A 17,731-nucleotide genomic window follows, 5' to 3' on the forward strand; every position below is an offset into this window, starting at 1 on the left:
CTGTTTTTAAACATTAAAAAAAGACAATTTCACTGATTAAGCCTAAAATGTTAGCAATATATTGCAGGGTTTATAACATATGTAGAAATAAAACAGAAAAATGTCAATAGGATGTGGGGGAAGGGGGAGTATATTATTGTAAAATTCTTAGGTTACTTGTGAAGTAGTAAAATATTCTTTGAACATAGATTACCATGATAATGTAAAATTGTAAACTCTGAAACAATGATTGAAAATAATGGAGATTAAATAAAAATATTTTTTAAATCCTCACTTAAGCCAAGAAAAAGAAGGAAAAGAGGACCCCAAAATAGGTGGGACAAACAAAAACGGACAGTAATATGGTAAATTCCAACTCAAATTCATCAATAATTTCACTAAATGTAAATGGTCTAAACTCTCTAAATTAAAAGAGTTTGTCAGACTGGATGAAAAAACAAAGTCCAGGGCTTCCCTGGTGGCGCAGTGGTTGAGAGTCCGCCTGCGCATGCAGGGGACGCAGGTTCATGTCCTGGTCCGGGAGGATCCCACATGCCGCGGAGCGGCTGGGCCCGTGAGCCGTGGCCGCTGCGCCTGCGCGTCCGGAACCTGTGCTCCGCAACGCGAGAGGCCACAACAGTGAGAGGCCCGCGTACCGCAAAAAAAAAAAAAAAAAGTCCAGAGACCCGCGGGGTCCTTGAGCTGCAGCCTGGAAGTGCTCGTGGCCGAGGGTGGCGGCTCACTGTGTGCCTGCGGCCTGTGCTGCCGCGTGGGCCATGGGGCGGCGGTCGCGGGGCCGGCGGCTCCAGCAGCAGCTGCAGCAGCAGCAGCAACCCGGGAGCACGGAGGACGGCACCGAGGACGGCAGGAAGCGCAGTGGGGCGGTAGGAGCCAGGGGCCCGCGGGGTCCTCCCCAATCCCCAGGCCTGCGAGGCAGCAAAGGGGGGGCTCCCTGGCCCTGAGCACACGTCCCTCTTATTCCTCAGGGCTGGGAAGGCAGGTACCCCGAGATCGTCAAGGAGAACAGACTGTTCGAGCACTACTATCAGGAGCTCAAGATCGTGCCCGCAGGCGAGTGGGACCAGTTCATGGAGGCTCTCAGGGAGCCTCTCCCGGCCACTTTAAGAATTACGGGTTACAAAAGCCATGCAAAAGAGAGGCTCCATTGCTTAAAGAACAAGTATTTCAAGGAACTGGAGGACCTGGAGGTGGACGGGCAGAAAGTTGAAGTTCCGCAGCCCCTGAGCTGGTATCCTGAAGAACTTGCCTGGCACACAAACTTAAGTCGAAAAATCTTGAGAAAGTCTTCACAATTGGAAAAGTTTCACCAGTTTCCGGTTAGCAAAACTGAATCTGGAAACATCAGTCATCAAGAAGCCGTTAGCATGATTCCACCACTGTTGCTTAATGCTCAACCTCACCAGAAGATTTTAGATACGTGCGCAGCACCTGGATCAAAGACCACAGAGCTAATCGAAATGCTGCATGCCGACATGAGCGTACCTTTCCCAGAGGGGTTTGTCATCGCGAATGACGTGGACGACAAGCGCTGTTACCTGCTTGTGCATCAGGCCAAGCGGCTGAGCAGTCCCTGCATCATGGTGGTCAACCACGATGCGTCCTGCATCCCTCGCCTCCAGATGGTTGTGAACGGGAAGAAGGAGATTGTCTTCTATGACCGCATGTTATGTGACGTCCCTTGCAGTGGAGATGGCACTATGAGAAAAAACATTGACGTCTGGAAAAAGTGGAGCACCTTAAACAGCTTGAAGCTGTATGGTTTACAGCTGCAGATTGCAACTCGGGGCGCTGAACAGCTAGTGAAAGGCAGCAGGATGGTGTATTCTACGTGTTCACTAAACCCCACTGAAGATGAAGCAGTCATAGCATCTCTACTGGAAAAGAGTGAAGGTGCCTTGGAACTTGCTGATGTGTCCTCTGAGTTGCCAGGACTAAAGTGGATTCCTGGACTCACACAGTGGAAGGTGATGATGAAGGATGGGCAGTGGTTTGCAGCGTGCGATGATGTTTCGCACAGCAGACACACCCAAATTTGACCTACCATGTTCCCCCCAAAGGACCCCGAGAAGTCACAGGCGATGCACCTAGAGCAGTGTCTTAGGATATCACCACATCATCAAAACACTGGAGGGGGGCTTCCCTGGTGGCGCAGTGGTTGAGAATCTGCCTGCCAATGCAGGGGACACAGGTTCGTGCCCCAGTCCGGGAAGATCCCACGTGCCGCGGAGCGGCTGGGCCCGTGAGCCATGGCCGCTGAGCCTGCGCGTCCGGAGCCTGTGCTCCGCAACGGGAGACGCCACAACAGTGAGAGGCCCGCGTACCACAAAAAAAACCAAAAAAACAAAAAAACAAAACAAAAAAAACACTGGAGGGTTCTTCGTGGTAGTATTAGTAAAAAAGTCTTCAATGCCATGGAATAAATGTCCCCCAAAGCTGCAGGGTGAGTCTGCAGAGCCGCGGGGGCCTGTGCAGCTGGGACCGCAGATCCCATGGGAAGGAGCGTTTCCCACCCCTTGAAGCTGGAGAGTAAACTGGCCACTGGTGTTAGCGACACAGAAGCAACTGAAAGAGCTGAGAATTTAGAGACTAATGGAAATAAGAAAGATGGTGTGTGTGGTCCTCCTCCATCTAAGAAAATGAAGTTATTTGGATTTAAAGAAGATCCGTTTGTATTTATTCCTGAAGACGACCTCTTATTTCCAACTATCCAGAAATTTTATGCTTTGGGCCCTTCCTTCCCAAAGATGAATTTGTTAACTCGAACCGTGGAGGGGAAGAGAAGGCAGCTCTACATGGTGTCCAAGGAGCTGAGAAACGTGCTGCTGAACAACAGTGAGAGGGTGAAGGTTATTAACACTGGGGTTAAAGTTTGGTGTCGAAATAACAGCAGTGAAGAGTTCGACTGTGCTTTCAGGTTGTCGCAGTAGGGAATATATACGTTGTATCCATTTATTAATTCAAGAATTATCACCGTCTCGATGGAAGATGTTAGAATTCTGTTAACCCAGGAAAATCCATTTTTTAGAAAACTCAGCAGTGAAGCATACGTCCAAGTCAAGGACATGGCCAAGGGCAGCGTTGTCCTGAAGTACGAACCGGACCGCATGAAACCGGACACGCTCCAGTGCCCCATCGTGTTGTGTGGATGGCGGGGAAAGGCCTCAATTCGAACTTTTGTGCCAAAGAACGAACGGCTTCACTATCGCAGAATGATGGGGCTGGAAGTGTTGGTAGAAAAGAAGAAAGAGGGGGCTGTTCCGACGAGCGAGAGTGCAGCCAGCCCTGGGGCTCCGGAGGACAAGGTGGGTGCAGAGCAAGGGGCAGAGTAGCCGGCTGGCCGGATGCCACCACAGGCAGTGACCCGGCGGCCCGGCCCACCCCTGCTGGCTGCAGGGACCTCCACCTCTGCATCGCCACTGAGACGAAACCCAGAACTACTTCTGACCGGTGAGGCACACGTCTGTAAAGACTGGGAAGTGACGGAAGGTTAGGTCTGTGAATGATCCCCCCGGACTCCTTTCACATGGAGCGTATGGAAGGTATTTTTTCAGCTTGCTAGAATTTCCCCACTTCTTTGGCAAAGTTGGGTCCAGTATGCCTGTTGCTGGTAACAGACTTTCATTGTTAAAGTCTTATTCTACCAAGAAATATAACTGCCCTGGCAGAAAATTTCAGGTCCCTTTTTTGTTATGCCTATATTGGTCTTTTTTTTTTTTTTTTTGCGGTACTTGGGCCTCTCACTGCCGCGGCCCCTCCGCCGCGGAACACAGGTTCCAGACGCGCAGGCTCAGTGACCATGGCTCACGGGCCCAGCCGCTCCGCGGCAGCTCCGCAGCATGTGGGATCTTCCCGGACTGGGGCACGAACCTGTGTCCCCTGCATCGGCAGGCGGATTCTCAACCACTGCGCCACCAGGGAAGCCCTGCTTATACTGGTCTTAAGGCCTAATGCTTCTTTTAGGCATTTTTTTTTAGAGAGAATCTGTAACTACATGTGGATTGTTGGAAAACTGTACTATCAGCTTGAATAATTGTATTAAGTTGCCCATTAGTGTGACATTAATACGCAGTGGGGTTAATATCTGAGGTCTCAGATGACTTCTGTGCCTTTGTAATAAAAGGTAAAATAAACTTTCTCACAATAAAAAAAAAGAAAAATCCAAATAAATGTTGTCCAGAAAAAAAAAAAAACTTTAATCATTTGTTTGCTAAAATATAAGGATAGAAAAGGACATGCCACACAAAGCTTATCACAAGAAAGCTGGGATGGGTACATTAATATCAGACAAAGTAAAATTCAGGGTAAGGAATATTGTCAGGGCTAATCATCACACACAGTTAATCATGATAAAAGGATTATTTTATCATATAAAAATTATAAATATATATGCATCTAATAAGAGAGCTACAAAGCCCATAAAACCAAAACTGAAAAACTTTCAGGAGAAATAGAAAAATCCACTTACAGTTGGAGACTTCAATACTCCTCTCTCAGTGGTTAATAGAATAAGTAGAAAATAAGAATATAGAAGACTTGAATAATACCATCAAATAACTTGAACTAATTGACGTTTATAGAAAAATGCACACAACAGCAGAATACACAGTCCTTTTAATTGCACATAGAATGTTCAATAAGATAGACAATGTGATGAGCCATAAAGCAAGTCTCAACAAGTTTAAAAGGATTGAAAGCAAGAGAGTATATTCACTGACCACACGGAATTAAATTAGCAATCAGCAACAAAAACATATCTTGAAAATGTCCAAATATTTGGAAATTAAATAAAATACTTCTGAATAAATAAATTATTTCTAATAGATCAAGAAGAAATCACAAGAGATATTGAAAACATTTTTGAACTGAACACAAAGGCAAAAGAAGACTATCAAAATTTATGGGATGCAGCTAAAGCAATACTTTGAGGGAAACATAGCTTTAAATGCTAACTTTATTTTATTTATTTATTTATTTTAAGGTGTTGCAAGCACACTTGCAAGTTTTGTTTTGTTTTGTTATTTTTAAAATTTTTGGCTGTGTTGGGTTTTCGTTGCTGCACACAGGCTTTCTCTAGTTGCGGTGAGCTGGGGCTACTCTTCATTGTGGTGTGCGGGCTTCTCATTGCAGTGGCTTCTCTTGTTGTGGCACATGGGCTCTACGTGCATGGGCTTCAGTTGTTGTGACACACAGTCTCAGTAGTTGTGGCGCATGGGTTTAGTTGCTCCGTGGCACGTGGAATCTTCCTGGACCAGGGCTCGAACCTGTGTCTCCTGCATTGACAGGAGGATTCTTAACCACTGTGCCAGCAGGGAAGTCCTACATGCTTACTTTAGAACATAAAGGTCTAACATCAATTATAAATGCTGCCACTATAAGAAGTTAGAAAAAGAATAGAACATTTAACCTAAAATAAGTAGAAGGAAAAAATAATAAAGATAAAAATAGACATAAATGAAGTAGAAAATAGACAACAGGGAGTTCCCTGTGGCCTAGAGGTTAGGATTCTGGGTTTTCACTGCCATGACCCGGGTTCACTCCCTGTTCGGGGAACTGCGATCCTGCAAGCTTCAAGGCATGGCAAAAAAAAAAAAAAAGAAGAAGAAGAAGACAACAATAGATTAAAATTAATGAAACTAGCTTTTTCCTTGAAATGATGAAAAACATGATAAACTGTTAGACTAAAAAAAAAGTAAGAGAAGACATAAATGATCAATATCAGGAATGAAAGATAAAACATCACCACATATCCTACAGACATTAAAAGGATAAAGGATTATTTTGAACAACGTTATTCCAATAACTTCGACAACTTAGATGAATTAGAGCAATTCTTTAAAAGACACAAATTACCAAAGGTGACTCAAGAAGACAGAGCAAATCTAAATAATGCTATATCTATTTTAAAACTTGAATTTGAATTAAAATCCTTCCCACAAAGAAAATTCTAGTTTCAGACAGCTTTCCTAGTGAATTTTATGGAACATTACAAAAGAAATTATGCCAACCTACAGAAACTCTTTCCAAAAATAAAATAGGAAGCTACACTTCCCAAGTCATTTTATAAGGCCAGTATTGCAAGACAACATTACAAGGAAACTCTTTCTCTCCCATTCTCTCTCTCTCTCACATACACACACACACACACACACACACACATGCACACACACACAACATATCAAACTAATATCTCTCCTGGAAAAGGGAACCCTCCTGCACTGTTTGTGGGAAAGTAAATTGATACAGCCACTATGGAGAACAGTATGGAGGTTCCCTAAAAAACTAAAAATAGAACTACCATACGACCCAGCAATCCCACTACTGGGCATATACCCTGAGAAAACCATAATTCAAAAAGATACATGTACCTCAATGTTCATTGCAGCACTAGTTACAATAGCCAGGACATTGAATCAACCTAAATGTCCGTGAACAGATGAATGGATAAAGAAGATGTGGCATATATATACAATGGAATTTTACTCAGCCATAAAAAGGAACGAAATTAAGTTATTTGTAGTGAGGTGGATGGACCTAGAATCTGTCATACAGAGTGAAGTAAGTCAGAAAGAGAAAAACAAATACCATATGTTAATGCATATATACAGAATTTTAAAAAGTGGTGTGATGAACCTAGTGGCAGGGCAGGAATAAAGATGCAGCTGTAGAGAATGGACTCGAGGGCACGGAGTGGGGGAAGGGGAAGCTGGGATGAAGTGAGAGAGTAGCATTGTCATATATACACTACCAAATGTAAAATGGAAGCCTAGTGGTAAGCTGCTGCATAGCACAGGGAGATCAGCTCCGTGCTTTGTGATGACCTAGAGGTATGGGATAGGGAGGGTGGGAGGGAGGTTCAAGAGGGAGGGGATATGGGGATATATGTATACATATAGTTGATTCACTTTGTTGTACATCAGAAACTAACACAACATTGTAAAGCATTTATTCTCCAATAAAGATGTGAAAAAAAACTCTTCTGAACATAGGTATAAAAACTCATAACAAAATTTAAGTATATCAAATCTAGAAATACAGAAAAGTGGGCTTTATCTCAGGAATTCTAGGTTTGTTTAAAATGAAAAAAATCATTATAACCAAATAAAAGACAAATGCCACATGGCCATCTCAATGGATGCAGAAAATGCATTTGAAAAATTCAATGCATATTAATAATTTAAAAATAAAACAAACTTAACAAACAAGGAATAGAAAGGAACTTCCTCAGTCTGATAACAGGATCTTTGAAAAGCCTATGTCTAACATCATCTTAATGGGAAAAAAATGAGTACTTTCCTCCTAAGATCAGGAAGAAAGCAGAGAAGTCCCCACTTACTACTCAGATTCAACACTGCACTGGAAGTCTGGCCAATGAAATGAGACAGGGAAAGAAATAAAAGGCATCAAACTGGAAAGGAAGATCTAAAACTAACTTTATTCACAGAAGACATAATTGTCTATGTAGAAAACCCCTAAAAATATACAAAAAAATAGAAACTGTAATTTTATAGTCAATATCATTTAAGATGGCATTTAAGAAGTGAAATACTTAGGGAGGAATCTAACAAAATATGTTTAAGGTTTGTATGCTTAAATACATAAAACATTTTTGAAAGAAATTTGAAAAAAAAAGACCTAAGTAAATGGAGAGATACATCATGTTCATAAACTGAAACACTCAGTATTGTTCAGACAACAATTCTTTCAAAATTGATCTATAGGTTCAATGCAATCCCAACCTATCACACAGCTGGCTTTTTCTGTAGTAAATGGCAATCTGATTTTAAAGTTTATAAAGAAATGCAAAAGACTTGAAATGGCTAAAGCAATTAAAAATAAAAGATAAACAAATTTGGAGAACTTTCACTACCTGATTTCATGACTTATTATAAAGTTACAGTGGTCAAGATAGTATGGTATTGGTATGGATAGAAATATAAGATTAATAGAATAGAATAGAGTATAGAAATAAATCCACATATATATAGCCAATAGACTTTTGACAAATATTCCAAGGTGATTCAATGGGGAAAGAATAGTCTCTTCAACAAATGATGCTAGAATAACAGGAGATCATATAGAAAAAAACCCAAACCTTGATTCTTACTTTATATCACACAAAATTAAATCAAAGTAGTTCATAGACCTGAAGATAAAAACTATAAAACCACTAGAAGAAAATATAGGATAAAATATTTGTGACTTCGGGGTAGGCAAAAAAAATTTTAATGTCTCAAAAAAACATGAACCATTAAAAAAAATGGTAAACTTACACTTCATGAAAATTAAAACCTACCCTTTGAAATTTATTTTTAAGAAAATGAAAAGGCAGGGCACAGACTGACAGAAAATATTGTCAATACATATATCTGATGTAGGACTTTATCTCAAATACATAAGAACTTTTACAACTCAATAATAAGAGGACAAATCACCCAATTTAAAACTAGGGGTGGGGATGTAATGTGCAGCATAGGAAATACAGTCAATAATATTGTAATAATTTTGTATGATGATAGTAACTAAATTTATCATGGCAATCATTTTGTAATGTACTAAAATATTGAATCACAGTGAAGTACACCTGAAATTAATATAATATTATAACTCAATTATACTTCAATTAATTAATGAATTAATTATAACTAGGGAAAGATTTAAACAGTCAGTTCACAAAAGAAAATATACAAATGGCCATGGCCACAAAGCACATGAAAAGATGCTCTGCTTACGAAGGAAATGCAAATGAAATCCATAATAGCAAACTACTACACACTCACTAGAATGGCTAAAATTAAAAAGACTGCCAATACCAAGTGTTGGTGAGGATATGAAGGAGCTGGAACTCTCATATACTGCTGGTGGGAGTGCAAAATGGTACAACTACTTTGGAAAACACAGTGTCAGTTAAACATAAGATTAAATATATACTTACAATACAATCCACCAATCCCATTCCAGAAATTTCCAAGAGAAATGAAAACATAGACTTCTACATGAATGCCCATAGCAGTTTTATTCACAATAGCCCCAAACTGAATACAGCCAAACGTCCATCAGTGGGTGAGCAGATAAACAAATTGTAATATAACCATCCAATGGCATAACATTCAGCGAGACAAAGGAAAGAACTACTGCTACATGCAACAACAGATGACTCTCAGACTTTTTGCTGAGTGAAAGAAGCCAGACACAAAGTATGTAGTGTAGGTGATTTACATAAAACTAAAAAATACAAAGCTGATTTACAAGGGCACAAAATGAATCAGTGATTGCCTGGATCTGCCCATTTAGGCAGACTTCGGCAAGCACCTGTGAACCTTCTTGCCACCAGATAAATGACAATCCTGATTCTTGATGGGACTGCAGACTCCCAGGGACTCTGGACAGTTCCTAAGCCCAGAAGCCTTTAAAAGTTCTTTGAGCTCAGCTTGTAGCTCAGCTCCACATCCCCCTCAAGTTTCAGCCCATCTGTCTGCGCCCTTCATAGTCAGTCCTAAAGAAAAGCCATAGGTATAAGGACCTCCCTTCCTTATGCACAGCTGTGCTTTTAGTTTGTTTTAACTGTTGCATGGAGCTCCATGCTATACATGTACAGAGAGTTGGTTTGATTTACCCAAGAATGGGCCCTTAGGTTGTTGGTTTTTCTCTCTTCATTTTCAAGTCTATTTATTTTAAAAAAATTAGAGTAACATATGTATGTTTTTTGTTTGCTTGTCTGGTTTTTTTGCCCGCACCACGCCGCATGCAGGATCTTAGTTCCCTGACTAGGGATGATCGAACCCACGCCCTCTGCGGTGGAAGTCAACAACTTCACGTTTATTTTTTTACTGATCTAGTAATCTAAGCAAAAAGTGAGAGCCTCTTTCTGGCAAAAGTTTTGAATTTCATTGGCAAAACCTGAGTCATGCACCCACCCAGGGCTGGTTTCAAGGGTGCAGCCTCATAGGGCCCTTATCTCGGTTTAATGCTCTGCTGTAGCATCTTGAAATTCTTAATAATTTTTGAACAAGTGGCCTTGCATTTTCATTCTGTACTGGTCCTGCAGAGCTGATCTGGACTGAACCCAACTCAAATCCCACAGTCTGAGAACAGGAGGATTGGTTCCCCAGTAGAAAATAGGAAACTGTTACCAGGAGGAAAGGAGGCTAAAAGGAGAAACAGCAGATCTACACCACAGATGCTAACAACAGTTGGGATAGGGTGGTGCTGATTATTACAGTTTTTATTGATATTATTATTTTTCAATGTGGCTCTATTTCTCATTTAAATACAAAATCATTTCACATTAAATAAAGAAAATGCAGTTCTCTCTCTTTGAAATGAGAGTTGTCAGAGTTGTGGACTGGGGTAAGGAGACCACCTCCCACAGGGGGCTGTTCCAATGCTTCCAGAGCTGAGCAATATTCAAAGCGGTGTTGGTTCTAACCTACAGCCTGAAGTCTGGAAAGTTTGGGATGGAAATATCTGAATCTGACGGATGATTCCATTTGCCACCCACTGAGCTGCATTCCCTGGCCCTGAGCTTCTCCTGAAAGACCTCCAGACTGCTATCTGAAGATTAGAAAAGTGTGCAAAAACTCCTAAAGAATCCTTAATTGTCCATGCTGTTTGAAAAACAGACAGGGAAGGAGAGAACTGGTTTCAGATATCTTCTCTCCTTTGACTCCTCATGTTAACTCTCTGTGTTAAGCCTTATTTTTACTCCCATCTCACTGGAAAGAAAACTGAAGTTCACTGTGCTGGGTTTCCTGCCCAAATTCACATCTATAGGAAGTTAAAAAGGGATTAAACCCTATGTGTGTAAACTCCAGAGTCCAAGCTTTACTCTCTAAATCCTTTCTGCCTTGACACAGGAGCCAGATCTTGAAACTTCTGGTCTCTGTTTCTTTATGTGACAGTGAAAATATGCCTAACCCTTCACAGGTAACCTCAGGGCATCTTCCAACTTTCGCTCTTCCCTGCCAAGTCCAAATGCACCTCTTGGTGGAGGGGGCGGGAGGATCAGTGACAAAGGCTCAGAAACCTACAAACCCTCCCAGACAAAATGTGGATGGAAGTCCTTTTGCCTTGCTCTCAGTTTTATTCACCAGGTTTCCACCCTCCTCCCCAGAGGCCAAGAGCTGGGCAATCTTTGTTCACCACAAAAGACCCTGTCATTATCTTCACTTACCAAATATTACTTGTCCAGTTCCCTCGTGGGAGATACCTACATAGCTGCTGTCATAAACGAACTGGAATGCCTTTTCCTGTGGGCCTGAGGAAGTTTCTCTAGGTACATATGCAAGAGTGGAACTGTTGAGTCCCCAGGTACAAGGCCAGGACCAGAGGGAGGCAGTGAGGCGCTCAGAGTGCATAGGGACCTCCATGCGAGTGGAGGTCTGCCCTGACAGTGAGGGCCTCACTTCCGTCACCCTAGTCTGAGCTCTGCAAATATACATGCATATTTAATTTCACTGCACCTGTCACACGCTCTCCTATCCCTCCATGCCAGCACTTCATACCATCTGACTCGCTGAGTCGTGTCAGTGGGCTGGGGTAATGTGGCACCTCATTCCTTTACTTTGCCTTTCTCTGATCACCAGTGAGGATACCTCTCCTCTTTTGTATACCTTAGCCATTCTGATTTCTCCTGGGAACAGCCTATACATATCTTTTGCCCATTTTTTAAAAATTACGTTTCCTTTATTTTTTTTTGGACTGATTTTCAGGAGTTCCTTAATTATTCTAGTTATAGCCTAGAATATAGATATGTTGGTTTAAAGCATGAAGAATACCTTCTCCTAACTTGTCACCTGTATGTTGATTTTATCTATAGTAGAGCAACATTTTCCATGTTGTTTCCATTTGGTGTCATCAAATCCATTGAGGTAATGATAAATCCTTTCCTATCACAGAGATTTTATCCTATGTTCTAGTTTATTAGCATTATATTCTCACCTTTAATAATTATTTAATCGATTTAGAGTTTATGTAGAAGGTCTGAGGTAGGGATCCAATTTTATTTTTTTCTCCATTATAAAAAAATCAATATTCCCAGAGTCACTTACTAAATAATCTAGACTTTCTCTAATCATTTGTAATTTTTTCTCTATCACATACCAACCTTTATAAATGAATTTATTCTGGGCTTTCCAAACTATTCCATTCATTTATTTGTTTCTGTACCAATATCCCAATATTTTAATTACTATGGTCTTGTAATCTGTTTTAATGCCTATAGAGCAAGACCTTCCCTTTGTTCTTCTTTTTCAAAATTGTTTTAGCATATCATGGACCTTAATTCTTCCATATACATTGTAGAATCAGTTTCCCAAGTTCCAATACAATCAGGCTGGAATTTTTTACTGGAATTGCATTGAATATATAGATCACTTGGTGGGGGTTTTACATTCTTTCAAGGTTAAGATGTTGTCCCATTATTTATCTATGTATTCAAGTCCCTTTAAAAAATCGATATATTTGAATTTTAGAGTTAGCCCCCTAAAGATCTTGCACATTTTTTGTTAGGTGAATTCCTATACTTCAGTATCATGCAAGTTATCTTATTTGTATTACTTTTTCAAGAAATGTATTATTGCCAAGGTTCCCATTATTGACTTTATATTCTGATCTTATAAAGTTACCTTTGTTCAATTTTTTTATTAGGTTAATTAGCCTGTTCATTCTCTAGTTTTCTATGTTGAGGATGGTTTCACAATAATAAGATATTTGACAGAATGGATGGACCTTAAGGACATTAGGCTAAGTGCGATAAGTCAGACAGAGAATGACAAATACTGTATGAGATCCCTTATATGTGAAATCTAAGTAAAAGAAAAAAAGGAAAAACCGAACTCAAGCCCTGTTTGGTGGCTGGGGTAATGGTGATGTTATTCACCGAGGGGGAGATCTGGGGAGAAACAGATTTGGGGCAAGATGGGTTCCACTTCAGATGTGTTTGCTCAGAGGGGCCTGTGGAACACCTAGTGAGGGGTCCAGCGGGCATCTGGACGGAAGGATATGGAGCTGAGGGCAATAGTCTGGACTGGGAGACAAAGATTTAGGTGTAATGTGTCCAAGTGGTATTAGTGAATGTTCACAAAGCGCGTAGAAAAGTGCCCAAACACACATGTGTTAGCTACTGGTAGAACTATCAGGATTATACGCACAGAGGTGGGAGTTAATACCAGACAGTGGACCAGATCTCCCAGGGTCAGCCTAGAAGCCAAGGGTTCTGTGGCCAGAGCCCTGTGCAACATCAGCACTGGAGGGGCAGAGGACGCGGAGGAGACAGCAGGAAGGGCGCCTGAGAAAGTCAAGGGGACAAAACCAGGGAGGAGGGAGAGGCTCTGTTGAAACTGTAGAAGAATCTGGGAGTGAATGTGCCCTTCCGCGAATGACCGAGCTTCATCAGGTTCTGTCTCTCGGTAGCAGAGTCTAGCAAACCGCGAACACACAAGGGCCCCCAGCAGTTCCGGCACGCTGTGGCTGCACAGCACCGAAAACGCCCGCCGCGCACCCGGGACGACCACGCCCCGGGCCCGACCTTGCGGAGCGCCTGCGCAGGAAGGGCCCCGCCCACGATCCCGCCCCCAGCCGCCCTGGGCCCGCCCCTTCCGCTGGGCTCACTCTGAAGGGCCCCCGCCCATGGGCCCGCCCCCAGCCGCTTCGGCCCCACCCCTTCCGCGGGCGCACCCCGCAGACCCTCTGCGTTGGAGCAGACCCCTTGCTCGCCCCATTGAGGCGCGGATCCAGCGCAGTGCCCGAGCCTAGGCTGCCTAAGGAGTGAACGACCTGCTCAGTCTGCTGGGCAGGCGTCGGGGCGGCGCGAGGTCTCGCTCCGCGCAGCCAGCGCCGAGCAGCCGCAGCCGACAGCTTTCAGCCGAGAGCCAATAGCCGCAGAGGGGCGAGGCGAGGCGAGGAGGGGCGGGGCTGGGGCGGAGCCCTGGGACGGTGGGCGTGTCGGCATCACGTGAGTAAACACGCCGCACGTGGAGAACAGCCTGAGCCCTGAAGGCGGTGTTAGCTAGCTGTTCGCCGAGGGAGACTCGTCGGCTGCGGCAGCGCGCGGCCGGCGGGCTGGGAGGCAGCGGCCAGGCCCAGTCCTGCGGGCGCCCCACTGATGCTCAGTTCCTCCCATTTAGCTAAAACCCTGCTAGCAATGGCAAACACTGAGTCGGCTCGGCAGTGTCAGGCTCTGGCCTAAGGGACGTAATAAACCTTTGATAACTCGGTGAGGTGGGCGCCATCCTATTTCACAGATGGGGAAAGCGGAGCCCTCAGAGGCTAAGAAACTTTTCCAAAGACGTGTGGCCAGAGTCCCGACGCAGCCTCTTTTGTGTAGGGCTGGGATCCTGCTCCTGGCGTCCTGTTCCCGCCCCTTGGGGCTGGCCTGGCCTGGGACTCTCAGCGAAGCCTAAGATTCCCAGTTTGTACGGTGAGGTAGTAGTGGTGCCCGCCTCCAGAGGACGCTCAAGAGGCGGCGCGCAGCAAGTCGTCATGATAGCTTCCGCCAGGGTGTCGGGGTCGGGGGATGGAGCTGGCCGGGACCTCTAGCCCGCCTCCCGGCCCACCCGTCTCTTCCCGGGGCCGGGGGTCGTCAGCGCCCCCTGCAGCGGCGTGCAGAGCACTCAGCGCTCCTACCCGGAGCCGACTTCCACTGAGGCATTCCTCCCTCCTCTCTCCTCTTCCTCCTCGGTTTCACCTCTCTTCCTGCTACTCCGTCTGCGCAGCATGACCTGGAAGTGCAGCACTCGGAGTCGGCGGCCGCCTGGGGCCGGGGTGCCTGGGAGGGGCGAGCAGAGTGCACAGGATTCCTAGAAGAGCGTGTCCCGGGCACAGAAGCTAGGCTGCCCGGCTCCAGGGGGCTAACGAGCGCTCTTCCGAGGCACGTGCGGCCGGGTCCGCCATAGGGCCCGCAGTCCTCGCAGTCCCCGAGAGCAGATACCTGGGCCCCAACCCTTAACCAGGCCCGGGCTTCTCATGCAGTGCAGCCACGGACCCTGAAACCAGCCGTTGACCCCGAAATCAGACCCTGACCCCCCCCTCCCCCCAATGACCTTGGGCAAGTTGCTGAATCTCCCTGTATCTGTTTGCTCTTCTCTGAAATGGGGTTGTGGGAGAATTAAATGACTAAACCAGAGCCTTTACAACAGTGCCGTGCACACTGCTGGGAGCCCTCAGGCCAAGACTGAGAACTTTGCTTTCCTGCTGTCTGAATCCGAGCCCAGTCAATCCCTGACGCCAGTTCTTCCCTAAAGATCTGTTTTAAGGAAGTGACTGTGAATGCACCGTCAAACAACGACTTGCCCAGGTGCATTCCCTGAGACACTGGGGACAATGACACAAGGCTGTGTGGTGGCCCAGAAGCTGAACCCTTCTATTTGCCTCCTCCCAGCTTACTTACCTACTAGCCGGTCTCAGCATGTCTTTCTCTGATAATGCCACTTGCTTTGCCCCACCCCCATCCTTGGACCAAGGGCCACACATGTTTGGTCATACCTGTTCTGACAGAGCCTCCCTGAACTGCAGTGGGATGTTGGACTCGGACCCTTATTCTACTAAGGAGAGCAAATCTATGCACAGTGGTCTTCTGGGTGACAGATAGAGGCTTTGTGGGTGAGAGCCCCAGGCTTGGGGCTTTGGCTAGCGAGGACCCTCCTGATCTCTGTCTTTTTTCCTCCAGGCTAGATGCGGGATCTCATGAGCTGGTCTAAGGAAAAGGAAGATGGAAGCAAAACACAAGAAAACCTAGCAGATACCAGAGAGGAAAATTGCAGGGTTTGAGGGTGAAGAAGACTTCAGTGTTGGGCTGCTCCTACCCCTGAGGCCAGGTATTGGGGAAGGCTTCCCCACAGGGGTGTCCAGAACCTTCCCTGCATCCCGGGCCTGGCACAGACGCCAGCACTGTGGAGTCAGGGACGGTGAAGGGATGAATGACAGTGGCCACACACCTGCAGTAAGAAGAACCCTGTTGGAAGCAGGATTTTTGTAGCTGATTCAGAGCATGCTCACATCTTTGCTGTCAACCATCTTTGGGGACGGTTTCATTGTTGTTTGTTTCTGTATTTGCTGCTTTCTCCAGACCAGCATCCCTTCACCCTTTCTGTGAAACCAGGTAGTTCAGATGGGACTGATTCCAACCCGGCTGGCTCCTGCCTGGCTAGTCAGAGCACTGCATCCTCCTGGCAGTGCACCCTCCTCCAGTGATTAGAGAAGGGACAGACATGTGACCCACACTGGACCAATGAGAATCATCCCCAGGACCTTGGCTAGAGATTGAGGAGGGGCTTACTGGTAGGAATATCAGCTTGGAGATACCAGCAGATGCCACATGGAGGATGAGGTCGGCAAAGAACAAAGCTGAGCTGAGCAAGGGAGATAGATTCTTGAGGACAGCATGCAAACACCCGTGCCTGAGGCTAGATACGTCCCTGGACTATCCAGACGCCTGTATCCAAGAATTTCTTTTTTCTCCAGGCAGTTTGAATTGTGCTTCACTTGCCACTGAATATCTTTCTGTCATATGACCCTCTGGTGGAGCCAAGACCGCAGCCCCCATTTCTGAGTGAGAAAGAAGTGTGAGCCTTGGGGGTGCTGGGTCACACTGGACCCAGTCTACAAGTGTCTCTCATAGTCTCTGGCAGGGGCTCCTACCTCCTCTGTCTCTCTCCTGGCCTCCTGCTCTGGCCTTCCTGACCAGTGGGTCTATGGCCACCCAGCCCACAGATGACCTTGAATGTGTGTTCTCTGGGCTTGTGCCCTCTGGGTCTGTCTTGTCTATAAATGTATCCCCAGGGCCCAGCATAGATGCTCTCAGCAAACATTGGTGGAAAGAATTAATGGGTCATCGAAGCTCCTGTGGCCTGCTGGGGTGTGGAGGTGGGGATTTCAGTAAATCAGGAGTCCCAGAGCTTCCTGTCTCCCACCATGCCACCTGCCTTCGGCATGCATGGCAGCCTCTTGCCCCCACTGTTACTGACTACCTTACCTGAGGCCTTACTCCAAACCCTCGTTTCCCCACACCGTCTCATGGATGGCAATATGGCCAGTCTTGGGTAGTCGGGTGAGGGATGAATTTTCACTCTAACTCCCCGCCTTGGACCTCCCTGCCCCACTCCAAAGGCTCGGACACCCCAGAAACACTTCCAAGAACACACCCCAAGGGGCCATAACTGCTCCCCACCAGCGCGCCAGAAGGGGCGAGTGAGAGTGTCCAGGAGGGGAGGGCTTGCTGCTGTACACAGGCCGCGTGCCTCCTGAAACGTGCGGCAGCACATCTGCCCAGAGGAAAAGGGAGGCCCAGAATTACAAGCTTTGTTATTTTTACTTTTTGGTGTGAGGGGCCATCTGTGCAGGTTTGAGCTTGTTTGGAGGAAACCACAATTTGTAGATGAAATTCAAAAGTAGGATTACTTTGCAGGCTGTCACGCTGAGACTTTCTCCAGGAGCTGGGGCGGCAGTGCTGATATTTTTATAGCATCAGAGTGTGCCAGAGTCCAGCAGCTGCTCGGGGTGAGTGAGCACATGGGGGCCTCCAGCAGAGCATCAGCAACCCCTCAGCAGTGGCCTTCTCAGTGTGGACTCCACTGAGGGTGCCAGCAGGGGCCCGGGTCGCCAGCTGTGGGAATTGGCCCCCACTGCCTGGGAGGAGGGGGCCTGGAGGGAAGAAAGTCAGGTGCAGGGAGGAGGTTGGCAGTGCTGGAGAGTGGGAGCGGAGCAGCTCTGGGCCCCTCCATTGTCACCATCAGTT

General features: G+C 45.6%; 1 protein-coding gene across 1 annotated transcript; it reads left to right on the plus strand.

Moving 5' to 3' along the window:
- Positions 1-755: 755 nt before the first annotated feature.
- LOC131745391 (RNA cytosine C(5)-methyltransferase NSUN2-like) lies at positions 756-3,329 on the plus strand. The gene is given in 4 exon segments (XM_059045726.2): positions 756-863; positions 966-2,151; positions 2,372-2,479; positions 2,482-3,329. Coding segments are annotated over 4 exon segments (2,250 nt in total).
- The last annotated feature ends 14,402 nt before the right edge of the window (positions 3,330-17,731 follow it).

Source organism: Kogia breviceps, chromosome 18 (genome assembly GCF_026419965.1).
Source record: "Kogia breviceps isolate mKogBre1 chromosome 18, mKogBre1 haplotype 1, whole genome shotgun sequence".
NCBI classification, from domain to species: Eukaryota; Metazoa; Chordata; class Mammalia; order Artiodactyla; family Physeteridae; genus Kogia; species Kogia breviceps.